General features: G+C 37.8%; 1 protein-coding gene across 1 annotated transcript in view; it reads right to left on the reverse strand.

Annotated features, from left to right (window-relative positions):
* The window catches only part of LOC105529802 (zinc finger protein 92-like), a 31,673-nt gene that overhangs the window by 2,092 nt on the left and 12,034 nt on the right, over nt 1-17,547 (reverse strand). The window contains 3 exon segments of the mRNA XM_011967045.1: nt 21-715; nt 10,183-10,278; nt 11,080-11,206. Of these exon segments, the coding sequence (XP_011822435.1) occupies nt 21-715; nt 10,183-10,278; nt 11,080-11,206 (918 nt within the window).

Below are 17,547 nucleotides of genomic sequence, written 5' to 3' on the forward strand. Positions count from 1 at the left end.
TTGTAGGGTTTATCTTCCATATGAATTCTCTTATGTTTATTAAGAATCGAGAACTGGTTAAAGGCCTTGCCACATTCTTCACATTTGTAGGGTTTCTCTTCTGTATGAATTCTTTTATGTTTAGTAAGGGTTGAGGACCGGTTAAAAGCTTTGCCACATTCTTCACATTTGTAGGGTTTTTCTCCAGTATGAATTATCTTATGTTTAGTAAGATTTGAGGACCGGTTAAAAGCTTTGCCACATTCTTCACATTTGTAGGGTTTTTCTCCAGTATGAATTATCTTATGTTTAGTAAGTGTTGAGGACCAGTTAAAGGCCTTACCACATTCTTCACATTTGTAAGAATACTCTCTAGTATGAATTTTCTTATGTTGAGTTAATTGTGAAAGCATGCAAAATGATTTGCCACGGTTTTTACATTTGAAAGGTTTCTTTCCAGTATGTCTTATCTTACTTCTATTTACATTTGAAAATTTATGAAAGACTTTCACATATTTATCACACTGAAATATTTTGCTCTCAGTAGTTGTCAAACATTGGTTAAGTCCATTATAACCTCTTTTGTACACCTTACATGCATCCACGCTTTTATGGTCTTTTCTTAGCTGTAAATTCTCATGTCCATACTTTCCACATGTTCTCAGTATCACTTTTTGGAAAGAATCTTTTATGCTCTGCTCTGGCCAAACATCTTGGGTAAAATGAGAACACATAACTGAAAAAAATTAAAATAACAAGTTACTTCACTTACTAGACTCAGATGAATATACTTTACAAATTTAACCTATAAAATTATACAAACTACAACATAAGCAAGATGGCACAGCAAAATACTACAGGCCCTAATTCCTTATAGAAATATAAATGTAACAAAAACATACTGACCAAAATACATTTGTGGAAAAGTTATAAATGAGTTAAATGTGTACAGTGCCCCAGGTGAGAACAATGCAAAGGGCTACATAGAAGGAAAAGAAAACTCTGTTATGTTTACACAACACAGCTCTTCCTGCTCCTCAATAACCTAGTGCCTTTAGCAGTAAATTGCCAATTCCTGGTTTCCTTTTTAGAAGACAAGAAAAATACTGGCACATACATCTTTATTTCTGGCCTCTAGGGGCCTTTTTAGACACTGGTTTCTGTCTCCCATGCCATAAAGCGCTGAAAGAAATGATGGTATACTTTGGAATGACAGTTTGTCTGCTGAGATCAAAGGTAAACATTACAGCAGCAGAGAGAATGCAGCAGCACTACAGACAACAAACACGTGTAGCAACTGATTACTGACTTATCAAAAAACACAAATCAATTCCTTTAACTAAAAAGTAAACACAAAATTTCAGACAAGATACATCCTAAGAACATGTTTGAGAGACTCAGGGAATCTCTAGCCAAGACAACTGGTTTAAGATTACGCCAGGACAAGGCTACATAATAAAGATTGTAACAGGCAGCTTTTTGTTAATGTCCAAATCTCAATCAAAGATTACAATGTATACAAAATATTAGGGCAACATGGCCCCATCAAAAAATTAAAAAATTTTTAGAAAGCAACCATAAAAAATAAAGTTATAAATTAAAGAAATTGAAAATAAATTGAATAATATTCCATGAGTGAAATAGAAACACAGATGATTTTTGAAAATCAGACAAATGAGGATAACAACAAAAATATTCAAAATATCAACACCCCTTCAGAAATTGTAGAGGTAAAAAATACAAGAAAAAACAGTAACTAAAAATCATAAAATAAAAAATGAAGAAGCTAGACAAACTAGGATATACACAAAGATACTTATAACACATATATAAGCACAATTTCAGAAGTTACAGACAAGAAGAGAGCCTTGGGAGCTGCAAGACAGAAGTAATGTGTCATTTATATGCATAGTCTTATGAGATAACCAGTGAACTGTCAACAAAAATTTTGCAGGCCATAAAGAAACTGTGTGATGTAGTCAAAGTCCAAAACAAAATTAAAACACAGAATGTAAAATTATTGGACACCATCAACTAAATCAATATATTCATGGAAGAAATCTTAGAAGAATATAGAAAAAAAAGTAGTACAGAGGATACTTGAAGATAAAAAAGGCTGAGAACTTTCCAAATTTTGACGTAATAAGAGAAAAAATATTCCTAACCAATAACACTCGGTTAGAAATTGTTTTACTTTAAAAACAAGAAAAATATAGATTTTCCAAAATAAAAGGTAAGGGTGTTCATTATCCCTTGCACAGTCCTATAAGAAATGCTACATGCTGAGCAGGCACTATGGCTCATGCCTGTAATCCTACAGCTTTAGGGGACCAAAGCAATCAGATCACTTGAGATCAGGAGTTCAAGAGCAGCCTGAGCAACATAGTGAGACACTGCATATACAAAAAAAGAAATGCTAAAATAAGTCCATTATGTTGAAAAATAAAATAATGCTGGACAGCATCAGAAAACCATATATAAATAAAAAGCTCTCTATTAAATGTAAATATAGACAAACATAGAATTCTTTACTATCATAATGATGGAGCATCAAACCCTTAAAGTTCTTCTACAGAATACAAAAAACAAAATATGAATCTGAATAAATCTGTTAATAGAAACACAATATAAAATAATTTGTAATATTAGTAACAAACTAGAAACTGTTTTAAGATGTTTTTTATAATCTTCATTTTTCAAGATGATTACAAAGATAATATTTATAGAAACTATGCAAAACAAAAAATAAAGCATGTCACTATGAGATTAAACAAAAATTTAAGGAGTAAAACAGGAAATGAGAAAAAACATATCTACACAAGAAACAACAATGAAACTGGTAATAGTAACATCATTTCTTTAAAAAATCATTTTAAATATATATTAAACTACTTAATAAAAAGAAATGTAATCCCAGGACTTTGGGAGGTCAAGATGTGCTGATCACTTGATTGCAGGAGTTTGAGACCAGCCTCAGCAACATGGGAAAACCCTGTCTCTACAGAAAATACAAAAAACCAGCTGGGTATGATGGCACATGCCTGTAACCAGCTACTTGACAGGCTGAAATGAAAAGATCATCTGAATTTGGGAGGTTGAGGCTGCAGCTCATTGCCATAATCACACCACTGCAAACCAGCCTGGTTGACAGAGGAAATCCTATCTCAAAAAGAAATAAATATGTAAATAAATAAGTAAGAAAGCATGTAATATACTGCCTAAAAGAGATCCATTTTGGCACTAAGTCAAATAGGCTGAAAGTAACAGAATGAAAAAGATCTATATCTATGCAAATAGCAACCACAATTGGGTGAGGTAGTCATAATTATACCAGACATACATGCTTTAAGTACCAGCAAGAGATAGACCGATATTATATAATAGCAAAATGGGTCAATTTACCAGGAATCTATAGTTACCATATCTATCTACTCTTTTAATAAACGAGTTCTCACTTGAATTGATGGAGTGTATACTTTTTGATTACTAAGAGGAGAGTGCCAAGCCATTCATAAGGAATTTGCCCCCATGACCCAAGCACCTTCCTCCAGGTCCCACATCAAACACTGAGGATTACATCGCAGCATGAGGTTTGGAGAACGTGAACATCCAATCAATATCATAGACCAACTAGGCTCAACAGACATGTACAAAACTTTCTAGTCAAAAGCAAGGGAATACACAATATTCTTATTTGCAGCTGGTGTATTCTGTTAGGACATACATCAAGTCTTATTAACATAAGAATACTAGCTGGGTGCAGGGGCTCATGCTTATAACCCAACACTTTGGGATTTCAAGGTGGGAGGATGACTTAAAGCCAGAAGTTTGAGGCCAGCCTGGACAACATAGTGAGAACCTGTCCCTACAAATGATCAAAATATTAGCCAGGCATGGTAGTGCATGTCTGTAGTCCCAGCTGCTCAGGAGGCTGAGGAAAAGGATCACTTGAGTCCAGGAGACTGAGGCTGCAGTGAGACAAAATTATGCCACTGCACTCCAGCCTGTCTCAGAAACAACAATAAATAAACTTAAGACCAAAATAATAAACTGTATGTTCTCTGACCAAAACTGAAAGAAACTAGGAAATAAAAGAAATGTGAAAATAAAACACATTCTTCAACATATTTTTTTGCTCAAGGGTCAAAAAACTTCATTTTGGGCCGGGCACAGTGGCTCATGCCTGTAATCCCAGCATTTTGGGAGGCCGAGGCGGGTGGATTACCTGAGGTCAGGAGTTTGAGACCAGTCTGGCCAACATGGTGAAACCCCGTCTCTACTAAATACACAAAAATTAGCCAGGCATGGTGGCGGGTGCCTATAATCCCAGCTACTCAGGAGGCTGAGGCAGGAGAACTGCTTGAACCCAGGAGGCACAGGCTGCAGTGAGCTGAGATCGCACCAGCCATTGCATTCTGGCCTGGGCAACAAGAGCGAAACGAGGTCTCAAAAAAAAAACAAACAAAAAAACTTCATTTTTTTAAGATGTCAATACAACCTATAGTGGTAAAGAAATTCAACACAATCTCTCTAAAAATATCATAGCACACAGTTTTTAACATAAATATTGTCTAAATTTTTAAAATTTGATTAAAAGCTATAATTATGCAAACACCCATGAAAAAGAACAAACGGGCATTATACTTCCTGATTTCAAAACATATTAAAAGCTACAATAACAAAAACAATGTGGTACTGACACAAAGACAGATAAAGAGATGAAAGAACAGAACAGAGAGCCTAGAAATGAACCCTTCTGTTTATGATCAAATGATCTTCCACAAAGTTGCCGTGAGCACACAATAGAGGAAAGATAACCTCTTCAAAAAATGGTGAAATTGGATATTAACACTTATAAAGTCTGATCCTTTCCTTGAACCATATACAAAAATTATTTTAAATAAAACACTTAGACATAAAAAAATAACTAACAAATCTCTTAGGAAAAATACAGAGGAAAGACATTATATTGGTCTTGGCACCATTTACAATATTAATGCACGAGCAACAAAGAAAAGAACAGAAAAATTGAATTACGCTATACTTCAAAATTTTTACACATCAAAGAAAACATTCAAGAGAGTGACAATGTCTCCTACACAATAAGTGAAAATATTTGCAAATCACATATGATAGGAGTTAATATTCAGAATATATAAACAACTCTTCAAACTGAACAATAAAGTTGAATAACTTGATGAGAAATGAAGGTATGAAGAACAGAAATTAAGAAATTGAACTTTACCATATAAAGTTTATCATATAAAGTTCAGTAATATTGAACTTTAACTGAATCTTTATCAAGAGATATATACATGGGAAAAAGCATTTGAAGGACAGACAAAATTACTAATTTGTAGAGAAATGCATAAGAAGCACAAAGAAAAACAAAATCACCTCACACTGGTTAGAACAGCCACTATAAAATTTTTTAAAAGGCACCAAATCTGTTGATGATGCAATGAAAATAAAACCCATGTTATTTTTTGGTGAAAAACAAGGATGCAGCCATTATTTTAAAATATTATATGTTTCTCAAATAATTAAAAATGGAATTATTATTAAACACAGTAATCCCATTTATGACTCTATATCCAAACTATGCAACATAGGATCTTAAAAATATATTTGAACATCCATGTACCAGTATTCACAAAAGCCAAAAGGATGAAGCAACCCAACTGCCTTCTTGATTTATAAACACATCCAAAAATGTAACATATCGATACAATGGAATATTATTCAGCCTTAAAAAAGAAAATGTTTGTCACATTTTAAGATAAACTTTGAGAATATTTTGTCACCTGACATAAGCCAGTAGGAAAATGATGGATACTGTGTGATTCCACTTATATGAGCTATCTTAAACAGTCACACTCATAAAAACAGTAAGTGGAAGGGCGTTTGTCAAGGGCTGGAGAGAGGGTAAAATGGGCAGTTATTGCTTAATGGATACCGAGTTTCAGTTTTACAAAATGTAAAATTTCTAGAAGTCTTGCATAATGATGTGAATATAGTTAACATGCCTGAAATGTACAGCTTTTTGGAGACAGGGTCTCACTCTGTCACCCAAGCTGGAGTTCAGTGGCACAATTAAGGCTTACTGCAGCCTCAAACTTCCCGGCTTAAGTAGTCCTCTCCCCTCAATCTCCCAAGTAGCTGGGACCACAGGTGACAACCACCATGTCTGGCTATTTAAAAAAAAAAGGTGTAGAGAAGGGGTCTCCATATGTTGTCCAAGCTGGCCTCAAACATTTGGGTTCTGGCCAGGCGCATGGCTCACTCCTGTAATCCCAGCACTTTGGGAGGCTGAGGCGGGCGTATCACCTCAGGTTGGGAGGGGGAGAACAGTCTGACCAACATGGAGAAACCCTGTCTCTACTAAAAATACAAAATTAGCCGGGTGTGGTAGCACATGCCTGTAATCCCAGCTACTCCGGAGGCTGAGGCAGGAGAATCACTTGAACTCAGGAGGCGGAGGTTATGGTGAACCAAGATGGCGCCATTGTACTCCAGCCTGGGCAACAAAAGTGAAATTCCATCTCAAAAAAAAAAAAAAAAAAAATAGGGCTCAAGTGATGCTCCTGTCTTGGCCTCCCAAAATCTGAGGATTACAGATGTGAGCCACCACCATGCCTGGCCAGGAAATGTAAACTTAAGTAGATTTAAGATGGTAAATTTTAGGTTATGTGTTTTTACAACAATTACTTTTTAAAAGAAAAACTAAAAAAAAATACAATTATAAATCTTTCCAAAAATTACCTTCAAATTACAAAAGTATCTCTCTTACCCAAAGGAAATTATATAATATTTATCATTAAACACATGGTGAAAAGAAGAGTATTTCCAGGACTACTCACTTAGATGAAACCACCATTGAAAATCAGCTAAGAAAGAATATAAACAAGATAAGCCATAACCAAAATTTGGGTCATATTTATAGATAAAAACACACACATATATAATCAGACTATGATGGACATATGGCTGACTTATTTCTTAAACTCAACATTCACTTAAAGTGTACAAACAGTAGTGCAAATTGCAAAAACTGTAAAACCAAGAAACAAAATAAACCGATAAGAAACCTAAATAATAAACAGTAATATGGAACTGTAAAACATTAAGAGAAATGTTTACTTATAAAATCTGGTTTGCAATATTGATGTACCATTAAAAAGAATTTGTCTAGATAACTGCAATATTTGACTGTAACTGTGTACTCATGGAAGGCAAGTATGTATGGCAGTAAAATTTCAGAGAAAATGCAGTATAATCATACATAGAGGATTCTAATAAAAAACTTTTAATAACTAAGCATTTTTAAAAATTGAGATAATTTTTATGTTTTAAACATATGCTATTCTTACACAAGGTGAAACCGCTGCAATCCAACTTTAGAAGCAAAGAGTAGCTTTACGTTTGCCAAATAAAGAAAAAATTTTTATTTTGTTGAATATGGTTAGTGCCTTTGATACATAAAACAAATATTTGGGGGATACATTATGTTATTACTTAGATATAGGCTAAAGAAAGTGGGTGAATGAAAATACTATTCCTTTTCGCCTGCAGCAAACTTAATTTTATAAATAACTATTTTAGTAATTATGGAGTGCCTACTAATTATCTAATTTACTTCAGGCATAACATGTAAATTCTAGCATATTGTCCTAAAGGTCTGATTCTAAAGCTACAGACAAATTTGAAATAGAGAATACAAAGTAAAAATGTATAGGAAGAGTGACATCAGAAGATAGGACAATAAAAGGTGCCTTATTTTGTTATCCTCCAATAGCAAGCAAATGCGTCAGCCATCCCTCATAAAAATGCCTTTTGAGAGAGTCAGGCATCACGGCTCACACCTGTAATGAAAGCTACATTATACATTAAGGTTGGAGAATTGATTCAGGCCAGGATTTCAAGAACAGAATGGGTTATGAAGCAAGACCTCATCTCAAAAATAAGTGCCTTTAAGAGAGCTTTGAGATCCAGGGAGGGAGTTGTGAAATGCTAAACCCAAGATTGAGGAGAGTTGTTTTCAGAAGACAGGCCCTCATTCAGGAGGCAAACTAAAGGACTCCTGTTCTTGGCTACAGACCAGAAAATGGCCCACCAAACTTGGTCCCACTAAGAATTCTGAACTTACTCTGTAACCATCACAAACTTCTCCCAGCCACAGTCTGGAAAAGGTCCTGCCCTTCCAGCGGCCTGAAGAAAGACAACCATTTATAGCCATGCAGGCAGGGGGGCCTGCAGACCTTGGCCTTTACTGCGGTCTCTGAAGCAGTTTAATGACTCAGTTCGAACTCTCTGAGCCACAGTTTATGGCCAGTTATATCTATACAGAAACTTACACAGTGGCCTGAGGAAATCCTCTCTGGTACTCAGTGAAAGTCATACTCATCCACATCCTGATATAAGGTCCACTATATGCAGACCAGACTACAGAAACCTGCCTTACTGTCTGCCCTACAGAGCAAAGTCCTGGAGGCTATTCAGTCTGTTCAAAAATAAAATGAAAATTACAATTACCCAAGCCCCTTGTAACAAGCCAGTAAAGGTGGACCCTAGTGTAGACCCAGCAGCCTTGTGACCAAGCTACACCCCTCTCTACTACCAATCCAGAGGGCATCCCATCACCCTGGGAACCCAACAAAAGATTTTTACCTTCTAAAACCAGTTTATCAAAACTTTCAGGTGTTTGCTCCTTCAAATTTACAAACACCAATGCAAAACTATATTGTGCCAATGTCAATGCTTCTATTTTAACATAGCACTGGAAGTATGTGGCGAAAGAATTTAAAAAGTTCTAAAAGGCCATTGAAATTGAAGACAGATAAGTAAAAAGTTGCTGTTTATAGATCACACAATCTTATACAGAGAAAATCATAAACATTTATACCTGTCTCAACTAATACTCAGAAAATTAGCACAATATAAAATTAACATACAAGCTATGGTTCCACACACTTAAAATAAGCTACCTGATATGATAGAGGAAAAAACAATTTCATTTGTAATAGCATTAAAACAATACACTTCACTTCTCCATCCTGGCTAACACGGTGAAACCCCATCTCTACTAAAAATACAAAAAATTAGCCGGGTGTGGCGGTTCATGCCTATAGTCCCAGTTACTCAGGAGACTGAGGCAGGAGAATGGCATGAACTCAGGAGGCGGAGCTTGCAGTGAGCCGAGATTGCACCACTGCACTCCAGCCTGGGCGACACAGTGAGATTCCGTCTCAGAAAAATAATAATAATATTAATAATATATTTCTGGGCTTGGCACAGTGGCTCACACCTGTAATCTCAGCACTCTGGGAGGCCGAGGTGGGCAGATTACGAGATCTCGAGGGTCAAGAGATCAAGACCATCCTGGCCAACGTGGAGAAACCCCATCTCTACTAAAAATACAAAAATTAGCTGGGCGTGGTGGTGCACGCCTGTAGTCCCAGCTACTTGGGAAGCTGAGGCAGGAGAATTGCTTGAACCTAGGAGGCAGAGGCTGCTGTGAGCCAAGCTTGCACCACTGCACTCTAGCCTGGCAACAGAGCGAGGCTCTATCTCAAAAAAACAAAAAGAAAAGTAGTTTAACAGAGTTTCTCAAAATTATGCAGTTATTTGTGTGTCCTCAAAAGCAACGGAAAAGCAGTCAGATTGTGTAGTCTCTTATTGCCATGAAAAGGACTTTGGCTTTCACTGTAAACTTGAAGGAAGATCACCTTAGAAAATTTAAAAGCATTAGACAGAAGATGCCCCTATGTGAGAGCAAAACAAAAGTTTGAGGCTTCCCAGAAACTTTCTTTTTTGGAAACAACTTCCCAAATTACATTTTAAAGACCGAGGCTGGGTGCAGTGGCTCACGCCTGTAAATACCAGCACTTTGGAGAGGCTGAGGCGGCCAGATCACCTGAGGTCGAGAGTTTGAGACCAGCCTGACCAACATGGAGAAACCCCATCTCTACTAAAAATACAAAATTAGCCAGGCGTGGTGGTGGGTGCCTGTAATCCCAGTGCTTAGGAGGCTGAGGCAGGAGAATCGCTTGAACCTGGGAGGCAGAGGTTGCAGTAAGCCGAGATCGCACCCTTGCACTCCAGCCTGGACAACAAGGGCAAAACTCCGTCTCAAAAAAAGATTGGCCTTCTCCTTGACTTTTGGACCTCTCATTTGTGTCATCTGTTGTATTAACTGTCACCTACCTGGGGTTTTGTCTACCATCTCACGTCTCTTCACATTCCAGGGTTCTTTTTCTTGCTCCAGCCAGGTGATCAGGTCTGGCTTAGAGACAGCAATACCTGTTTTATTAAAAATAAGTAACATAAATCTTGCTCACATTCTCTAATTACCAACATAGTAACATGCTCAGTAAAGAAGATGTAATAGATTAATCTAGTAAATTAATCCCCAAATACTAATTTATGACAAATATCTAAATATTTTTAAAATATTTTAAATTTGTAGATTTTTTTGTTTGTTTTGAGACACAGCCTCACTCTGTCACCCAGGCTAGAGTGCAATGGCACGATCTCAGCTCACTGCAACCTCCACCTCTTGGGTTCAGGCAATTCTCCTGCCTCGGCCTCCTGAGTAGTTGGATTACAGGCGCCCACCACCACGCCTGGCTAAGTTTTGTATTTTAAGTAGAGAAAGGGTTTCACCATGTTGGCCAGGCTGCTCTCAAACTCCTGACCTTAGGTAATCCACCCACCTCGGCCTCCCAAAGCGCTGGGATTACAAGCATGAGCCACCATGCCTGGCCTACATTCGTAGATCTTTAATTTTACTTAATACTGCCCAGTACTACTAAATTTACTAAATGAAAAATTGGTGGTAGCAACAATATTTTATGCCAATAAATTTCTGGAATTACCACTAATTTAGAGTAAAGGATAAAGATCAGCTCAGGAATGTGGAGAGTTCAGGTCAAAATGAAACATCTTGAAGAAGTTCTTTTCTACACTGACAAATCTGTTTTCTTGAAAACTGGGATCTGAAACTCATTTATGCAAAGCATAAATTACCAAAAGACATTCTACAAAGAAGAGAAATAAAATCTTTAGAGTACGTTAGGAATTATGTATTGAAGTTATCCTCACCAAGGAAGACCAGGTTTCTGTAGTTCTCTAACATCACATCTCTATACAAATTCCGCTGTGCAGTGTCCAGGCATTGCCATTCCTCCAGAGAGAATTCTATTTTCACATCCCTAAATGTCAGTGGTCCCTGAAAAACACACACACACACACACACACACACAAACACACATATGTTTACTAAGTGGCCATGGGCAGAATTTTTTATTTGACTTAAGGTGAAACAAAAGAGTAAAGAGAACAAGTTCTGACTTACAGGAGCGATTGAAATTATCCAATAAAATAATTTTCAATATAGAAATATTTTCTAATATAACTCTGAGAAAAGGGAATGACATGAGAGTATATATATGACACTTTTCTGGATGATAAAGTATAAAATTAAGGGCATGAACACAAACATACATTTTTGAGTGTATATGTTTCAGATGGAAAAGATGTGGAGTTAGAAGGGACCTCTCAAATTTTAATGTGTATGATAAACTGAAGATCTTGTTATGCATATATTTTTTCAGAACATCTGGAATAAAGTCTGAATTTCTTAATTTCTAAGAAGATCACCAATAATGCCAATGATTTTTGCCCAAGAAGATTATTCTGTCAAGCATCCAGTAAGTGGGAGGAGTGTGGGTTTTCCCAGTTTTTCTGACCTATAAACAAAGATGAGAGCCTTCATTTTCCAAAGACAGATATATGCAAAGAAAACCTAATAAAGAAGGGCAGCTGCCAGATTAACTGTAATGGTTTATGCACATCAGCTGCATAAAGATACTTAATAATTGGCTGGGCCCAGTGGCTCACACCTGTAATCCCAGCAGTTTGGGAGGCCGAGGTGGGCAGATCACCTGAGGTCAGGAGTTCAGAGACCAGCCTGGCTAACATGGTGAAACCCCGTTTCTACTGAAAATACAAAAAATTAGCCGGGCATGGTGGCACGTGCCTGTAATCCCAGCTACTCGGAAGGCTGAGGCAGAAGAATCGCTTGAACCCAGGAGGCGAAGGTTGCAGTGAGCCGAGATTGTGCCATTGCACTCTAGCTTGGGGAACAAGAGTGAAACTCCGTCTCAAAAAAAAAAAAAAAAAAAGAAAAAGAAGAAAACACTTAATAATCAAGAGGAAAATTACTAACCCTAAAGTGAAAAAATCTGTCAGAGAGCTCTTTAACCAAGTGAATCATTAATATCAACTGAACTAGGACAAATTTTTATAATGTGCTGATGAACAGAAGGACACAGCATCACTGCTTCACTGCTGAGATATTACTTCCCCAAAAATTAAATTATAGCCTGAATTGAACCATAAAGAAACATCCATTTTATGCCAAGTTCGAGATACAGATATGTCCCATGTTCTGTAATTTTTAATAGAAATTTTAAATAGTTTTTCTTTAGCACCCTAGAGAACGCATACCTCCTAATAATTTTCTTCAGAACTTTCTGGGTAGTAAATGTCATCCTGTTTCAAAAAGCATTTTCTTAATCCTGTTCTGCATAGAGCTAATGGAGAAGGTAGATGAAACCTCAATATTACGTGTTCTCCTTGACTAAGAACCCCAGCTTTTCCCCAATAGGAATCTTGAGTATATTCATCCCCCGATATTAAACAGCCACAAAGGGAACATTTTTAACATTGCAGATCATAAATCCATGGTGAGAATTCTACATGGCATTTAAGAAGCCATGGTGTAGAGAAGGCTCCGGTATATAGGAAAGAAATATTTGCCCAGGCGCAGAGGCTCACACCTGTAATCCCAGCACTTTCGGGAAGCTAAGGCGGGCGGATCACAAGGTCAGGAATTTGAGACCAGCATGGCCAACATGGTGAAACCCCGTCTCTACTAAAATACAAAAATTAGCCAGACATGGTGGCATGCGCCTGTAATCCCAGCTAGTTAGGAGGCTGACGTAGGAAAATTGCTTGAACCCGGGAGGCGGAGATTGCAGTGAGCCAAGATCACGCCACTGCACTCCAGCCTGGGTGACAGAGCGAGATTTTGTCTCAAAAATAAGTAAATAAAAATTTTTCAGACACTTGACTATAATGAAAAAATTTTTAAAGTAGTTAAAACAAACTCATTAGGGAGGAAAAGCACAAGTAGAGAAGTAAAGGTTTGTAAGTACTAAACACATGGCATTCCAGGAGGCACAGTGGACACAGCTCTTAATCTGAGACATTTTTAGCTGAAAAATAGCCATTTTTTCATCTTTCTCCTCCTGCTCTAGGATTCCTTCTCAGATCAGATTCTCTGGAGAAATTACACCTGAATCTGGAGAATATGCTTTTAAAGGTGTCGGTACCACCTGTTTACCTGCTACCATCACACCCACAGGCAAAAGGTCCAAGACCTGCAGAAAAAGCCCACCCATTTCCCTCCTTTATAACAGAAGAGATTCAAGAAAAATAAGCTGCTCTATGGAGATAAAGATATAAGTTTCTCCTTTCCTGTCCTCAGGTGCCCTCTCCTACCAGACACCAGCAATTTTTGCTAAAGTAATGGAAATATGGGCCACTCTGCCTTGTCCCTACCAAACCCAAAGACAACAGGCCCTTTAGTGCAAAGACAGAACTTAACACTCACGAATGTATCTTGAACCCCTCATACTTGATTCTGGCCTCACCTTAGAGTCACATGAGGCCCTTCAAGCAACATGGATGCTTCCAGAACAATAGAACAGAACCTGTTGGGGGGGCACAAATAGAGATTTCTGCAAACTGGCTACGTAATCTTAATTAGAAGCCTGGGCTGATAAACACTTAGCTAAGTATTATCTCTCAAGCATTGATGAGCTTATAAATCGCTTGGTGATTTTGGCCCCACTCTATATAATGTGATTCTGCAGGTTTGAAAAGGGTCCATGAACGGGTATTTTAAACAAGTCCTCTATAGATGTTGATGTTGCTCCCCCTGCACTCATTATAGCACTAGCTAGAGAAAGCAGGCACATCACAGAGTCCCTTACACTCAGCACATTTGTCACAACATAAATACTTCTGGTACAAATAAAGACAATCAATCTTCATCCTAAAGTATATCCTTTGCTGGCTCTTTACAGAGGAAACAGAGGCCAGTAATGTCCAAAGAAGTCTGCATTTGGAAAAAAACATTTACACATACACTAATGCAATGTTTATTAAACAGATACTATGTCCTCAAGAGTATGTTACAGAGTACTGCTGGGAATAAAACATTACATGATTTAATCCTCGTAACACCCTGGGAGTTGTTTAATAATTGCCAGAATTTAGATAAAGGGCCCAGCATTTTTATTTCTCCTTTGTCATTATTTTTTTTGAAAAATGTACAGAATAAAAGCTACATATAGACAGATGAGAGGAATAAGGAAAAGAGTTTAATGTAGTTTGGAGGAATTTTTATTGTGTTTATATTTACTTGTTTGTGGCTTGTGGAGCAACTACTGGGTCTTCAGGAATAGAATAAGGAATAAGTTGCTAAATGGCATGTCTCTGCAGGCACTGATTTCAATACAAAATTAAGAAATTAAGGCCCTAAAACATTACTTTATTTTTCCCATTTATCTGCTTTCAGATTTCAGGAAATTCTCAGCAACAGCTCTAGAAAGGCAGCAGAATTCATCACCCAACACTTATCTCTTTTAATCAGTTCTATGAGGCTAGACTCCAAGGTGAAGCCAGACCTTGGCTTAAGGCCTTCAAAAAGGGTGATTCTGAACAGAATTGGGGCAGGGAGAGGACACTATGTAGAACTCTGCTCTCTACGCCACTGGGGTATTTCCTGTTCTGTTTTTCCTAAGCTTACCTACGAGAAACTTAAATCCCACAGTTTGTGTAATTTAATCTTTTTTAGCCACTGCCCTGTCAATTGTATAACATATACTAATAAGCAATTTAAACAAATCTCTTAGGGTTTTCTAGGGTAATTTTGTTAGAAGATAAGCATGTATTCTTAACAAGGTAAAAGAAACAGAAATAATAATAACAACTCTTCTGTCCATAAACATCCATTCAAATGATGACCTCAGAAGTCACAGCAATATAAAGAAGTGGCCCAAATGAAGCCCACATATTTTGGCATGACTCATTTCTCTTACACTGAGACAAAAGCAGAATTAACCACTCTTGTCAGCCTAACACAGTTTTACTCTGGACATCCTCAAATGTTTCAAAGATGCCCAGGTGATTGTGAGAGGGTTCTCAGTGATCCTGGGCTGATGGCCCAATGGTAAGCCAGGCAGGAGAAACTCAGGCTGATTCTAAATAGAAAACAGAACGGCCCTGGTGGAGCTCCACAACCTGGCTCACCTGTCCTGATCAGGTAGTCTTTGGGTAAGAGGAAGGACAAGAATACTCTACTCCAGTATCACATTTTTTACAGGTAGTTATAGTTGTAGTCATGGCTCTGGATACTTTGTGACCCTGATCTCTCACTCCTAAGATGCTCTGTGGCCTTGATCTCTCAATCCTAAGATGCTTTGATTACATTTATAGATTCTGCCATCAGATTCTATTTATACCTGGCACCTCTCACGTAACAGTAACAGGTCACTGAATGAGATCTGAAAAACTCAAATAGCCACACTATCAAGGGAGGTAGCTTTAAGATGTCTATGTTGACATCTCACAATGCAGAGAATGCCTCCTGTTGGTTTTCTGTACATTCTTAATCCAAAGTCTGGTACTGTCTTGTAAATCCCAGGCAGAGGCCAGATCTTATGTGTGGATTCTAGGTGGGGTCAACCTGGCTCTGCATTCCTGGATGTTACAGCAAGAAAAGTACAACCAAACGAGAGATCCCCTCATGAAGACTGCTCTGGCACATTCTAAATAATATGTCCTTAATTTCCTCCTTAATAGGAAAACGCTGAGGAAACATGAATATAAGTAGACAGTTCATTGGGCCAAGCTTGAAGATTGTAAACTGGGAGCAAAGATTCAAGTTGCCTGGAATCTAGCAGCAGTTACAAGTGGATTTTTAAAGGCAAAAACAGACAGAGAGTGGGCTGGTGCAAAATTGTTTGTCAGGAATTCTTATTTACTAAAAATAACCTTGATTACTGATTGACATACGTTGCTAAACTGTATAGGGTGTGGGTTATAGTGTTCAGTGTGGCATTATTAATTTATAGCTACTCATGGCAATAGCAAGCAGTTTCAAGAGATAAATACAGAGCTCACAGGAGAGAGAAAGACATAATTGTGGTCTCATTTTGATGTCTCTTTGAGCCATATAATTAAAAGGATTTGCATTTCTCAGATAAAAGGTTTACTGCAAGACCCAGATTCAGAATGTGGAGCCACTGGTTTAGATCCTGGATGGGTGGAATAGCAGTGTTACCTGCACATTTGTGGGCATTTTAAAAAGAGGAGGAAGGGGAAAGTGGTGATTCTCATGCCAATATGTCTACTCAATGCATGAATGTTACTCTAATTGGGTTTCTGGGCCCCATAGTCTCTGAATCAGTTTCAGGTCTAAAGATACAAGAGTCACTGAAAGAGGTAAAATGGTTGACTGCTGTTCTGTGACGTATTTAGAAATTGGGTCTAGCCTCTCTAGATGTGATTATACAGGACTAGATACCAAATAAGCAGAGGCAAGACTCTGCCTGTATATTTAGGGGACAGCATGCATTTTGCAGCACAATCATGAGTTGACTGGAAGCCTGAGACAAAAAGGCCCATCTAGATTAAAGCTTGGTTGGTACCTTATATGTTTATATCATGTGTGGTAAGTTTAAACAGTGTTTGGAAAGTGTAATTAAAAGAAAAGTTTTCTCCAGCCCCAGAGTAACTCCACAATGATAAAACAGAAAGAAAACTGTTTTATTACACAATTAAACCAGAATGTGACATGCATCACAGTCAATCTGCTTAAGAGATTGCAAAGACAGAAAGACAGTCACAATAATTAGTCCATAAGTAGAATTTACAGTCCCATGTTATGCATAGTTCATCCTAAATTCACCTGGCAATTGGGGAGGCCATCTGTGTAAGCTAATTGGCTATATTCTGGTAAAATAAACTTTTCACATCTCCATGACAGGAGGTAGTTTTGCAATTTGAAGCCAGGTGCCTGCTGAAGGTAGGCTCTCACTCTCCTACAGAAATGGTTGAATATAGTGCTCTCTTTTTGGCTATTTGCATTTTAAAGCAATAGCTCTCTACTCTGAGCACTGGGTTGCAGCACTCCAGCTCGCTGTCTCCTGGTGGCTGGTGTCTTCTCTTGACTCCTACCGTCTTCCACTGATATGCCCACAGCACACAGCTCACAGCTGGCTGATCACATCTTATGTAAACCCCTTTTGCCACAGCAGCACTCCAGAACCACATCAGAGAGTGAAGCCTGAGCTGCAGGAGAGCCTGCAGGCCTCCTAGGTAGGAATGTACCTTCACAATAATGGGAACAAGAGCACTGTTGCAGCCTCAGTTTCTACTTATAGTGCTAGATTTCCAGCACGAGTCAGAATAGAGTGAGCTCTGAGTTCTCACTGTGAC

The sequence above is a fragment of the Mandrillus leucophaeus genome, unplaced genomic scaffold (assembly GCF_000951045.1).
Source record: "Mandrillus leucophaeus isolate KB7577 unplaced genomic scaffold, Mleu.le_1.0 Scaffold780, whole genome shotgun sequence".
Lineage (NCBI taxonomy): Eukaryota > Metazoa > Chordata > Mammalia > Primates > Cercopithecidae > Mandrillus > Mandrillus leucophaeus.